This window comes from Volvox carteri (assembly GCF_000143455.1).
Source record: "Volvox carteri f. nagariensis unplaced genomic scaffold VOLCAscaffold_292, whole genome shotgun sequence".
Taxonomy (NCBI): domain Eukaryota; kingdom Viridiplantae; phylum Chlorophyta; class Chlorophyceae; order Chlamydomonadales; family Volvocaceae; genus Volvox; species Volvox carteri.
The window spans coordinates 5,992-9,201 of NW_003307824.1; the positions used below are offsets into that span (position 1 = coordinate 5,992).

Consider the following 3,210-nt stretch of genomic DNA (forward strand, 5'->3'; position numbering starts at 1 on the left):
CCAGCGAAACGAGAAGTTATGAAAGGCGGCAGGGAAGCTGCATCCACGTTGGCGAACGTCACGCGGTGGCCGAACGCGTGGCTGCTCTCCAGCCTGCCGAGGACGACATCGTCAATCTGCATAATTACTATCCCCTGGCCGGCGGTATTCACGCCAGCGATGAAGCTGCCGTAGCGGCTCTGGGCGCCGGCAAAGAGGCGGTCCTCATTCGTTTCTGTGGGGCCGGCCGTAAACGTCACATGAAACGTGACGCTCCTTGAATCCCTACGTGTTGCAAAGGGGCGTCAAATGGGGAGCGTTACACGATATTCAAGGTGCACGCGAGCGGCGATGAACGTGACGGAAGACATCTGTGCTTAACAGGCAGCGGCCAAATATGCGCGCCGGAGCTGATAGATGCGTCTATTTCGCACGGTGAGAGGCGGAGCATAAGTACCTTACTGGTGTGAACACGCTCTTTGCATGTAGCAGCTCGCTTACGTGGTGACGGCGGGAGGGCCGACCGTCGACGTGCTGCTCTGGGACGCAGCCGTGTCCAGCCTCTGACGCTTGGCGTCTGGTGGGTCGATACTACTGCGGGAGTTGGTCGAAGGTGTAGAAAGTCAGGAGATGGGATCGGATAAGGTTCGCATAACGCATAACGCAAAACACGGGACGCAGCAACGGAGAATAACGCATATGTGACGGGTGTCGCATATGTTCGCATAACGCATAACGCATAACGCAAAACACGGGACGCAGCAACGCAAAGGATGCGAACAGCGTATTTACGCACTAGAGCAACGCAAACCGACCTGCTGGTCACCAGGGTGCGACATCGCAGATTGTAGGACGATGTAGGCTCTAGGCGTTGTCGCTTGGGGTCCGGCGAATCCATCCGGCTGCGAGCGTATGTCTGAAAACAGGTATGTCTGAAAACGGTGGAGGCACTTGGAGTAAGCAGGCTTGCAAAGAGGTAAGTGCAGGATAAGTGGGGAGGAATCGGCGCGCTAACAATTATACATCCGCGGCAGCGTGTCGTATAGATGACAGATGTCCGAGGATCGGCAGACGCGGACATTGGACGCGCACGCGCCGCGGCTGCGAGCCAGGTCGCGTGATTGCGGTGGCCTTGAACGACTCCGAAACAGGAGTAGAGTCATACAGCGAAGACAGGCGTGGTCAGGCGATAACGCGGATTGGTGCTAATTCGCGTGATTGTGGCCGCGTCTAGCGAAACCGAAGCTCAACGTCGGACGCAGAACGTCGGTAACTCGCGCGATTGCGGTGACCTTTAACGACTCCGAAACAGGAGTAGAGTTATACAGCAAAGACAGACGTGCTTAGGTGATGATGCGGATTGCTGCCAATTCGCGTGATTGCGGCCGGGTCCAGTGAAACCGAAGCAGAAACGGAAGCCGGTAAAGACGCGGATAGCTGAGATTTCGCGGTAATAAAAGGATGTATACGCACGAGGTCGCCGCAGCGAATATGTAACGGGTGCGGTGCGGTGCGGTGTGTGTGCGGTGTGGGCGCGGTGCGGCGCGGTGCAGACTAGACGGTGCGGAGCGGTCCCGAACGAAAAATAGAAGAAAAAAACGTGCGGGCGCCGGGCGAGGAAGCCAGCGAGCCGCAACGTAAACGTAAAAAAAAGGACACATTGACGCGCCGTCGCCGGGGTCGAACCGGCGACCGCGGCTTCCACTAGACATCGGAGCTAGCGTGCCCGACGAAGCGGCGCACGGCCATGCTCCGGGGCGCCTTCCGCGGGGGCAGGTGTGGTGCGGCGCGGCGCGGGGCGCCAAACCGAACGAAGGAAGAAGACGAAAAAAGCGGCGACGGCGGGACGCGAACCGGCGACCGCGGCTCCCACGCGGCGACGGAGCTAGCCTAAAAGGCGCGGCTCCGAAACCGCGGACGACACCCCGAAAAACGCGAAAACAGCAAGCGGCCACCCGGACGGACGGACGGTCAGACGGACAGACAGAAAGTTGGGGTAAGGTCTCCGTCCCGACGACGGAACGACTAAACGTCGTCCGTCTAACGTCGGGACTACGACTATAGGCCTCCGCTCATAACATATGAGCTACGGCGATGGACAGACGGACGGACGGACAGCAAATCGGCCTAAGGCCTCCGCTTCCTACTCGTAGGAGCTACGGCGACGGACGGACAGCGAACTCCGGATAGGGCTCCGCTCATAACATATGAGCTACGGCAATAGTCCTCCGCTCATAACATATGAGCTACGGCAACGGACAGCGGACGGACGGACAGCGAACTCGGGATAGGCCTCCGCTCATAACATATGAGCTACGGCTACTAGACGCGGGCTGCTTCGCCCGCGAGGGGGCCGTAGTCCCCCGGCTGGGCGGCACGAGTACGACGGTCCGTGCGTGTAGTACTACACCCGTGTGGGAGTCGAACCCACAAGTGCAAGGGATGCACCCAGCCGTGCAGGCGTGTCGTCGGACGGCTAGAGAGCCGTGCAACGCTGGCATTTAACGCCATCCAGTGGCGAGGCAGACAGACGAAGTGTTGGACGTGTCAGGTGGTGTTGGCTGCGGAGGTCCAACGCTCCTCAAGGTTTCTGGCGTGTTTGTACTCGGTGGTATAGCGTTCACGGGTTTCGGTTGCACGGCGATCCAGGAGGCGGAGTTCGGCCGCCAGGTCGGGGTCCAGCTTGGTTGCTGCCATGAACTGTTTGACGACTCGTGCTCGTTCGTCGGGTGTGGTAGAGAGCGGGCGCAGGAGGCGGATGTGGTCGAGTGTTTTGTAGCGGGTGAGCAACACGTACATGGTTGCACGCTTGAGGCCACCGGGCGGGACGCAAAGGTCCGTGACCCAGCATTCTTCCTTGAAGCTACGGCCCTGTACGAAGTAGTCGGTGACGGCGTAGTAGTCACCAAGCGGTACATTGACTCGACGTACATTTTTGGTGGCGGTGCCGGTGTTGGCGGCTGGCACGGTGATGTTTGCTGCCGGCCACTCGGGGAAAGACTTGGTCATGGATGTGGTCATGCGGGGGGTTTCCTGTCATAGATCTGGTCATGTTGCCTCATGACCACTCATGAGGCCTCATGACCGGTCATGTTACCGGTCATGAGGCAGAGTCATGGTCATGACAGTTGTCATGCTCCTTGCGAAGCATGACGGATCATGAATTGCCACTCATATATGTAAATTCAGTCATGTTCCCAATGGTCATATGCTGGCTATGTGTTCATGTTT

At 58.6% G+C, this 3,210-nt stretch overlaps 1 protein-coding gene across 1 annotated transcript in view; it reads right to left on the bottom strand.

Moving 5' to 3' along the window:
- VOLCADRAFT_101021 (uncharacterized protein) overlaps positions 1 to 2,988 on the bottom strand; it is a gene marked incomplete at both ends in the record, with an annotated part of 8,533 nt that extends 5,545 nt beyond the window's left edge. The window contains 3 exons of the mRNA XM_002959488.1: positions 48 to 264; positions 481 to 573; positions 2,777 to 2,988. Coding sequence (XP_002959534.1) covers positions 48 to 264; positions 481 to 573; positions 2,777 to 2,988 — 522 coding nt within the window. The remainder of the gene's footprint in view (positions 1 to 47; positions 265 to 480; positions 574 to 2,776) is intronic.
- Positions 2,989 to 3,210: the final 222 nt, after the last annotated feature.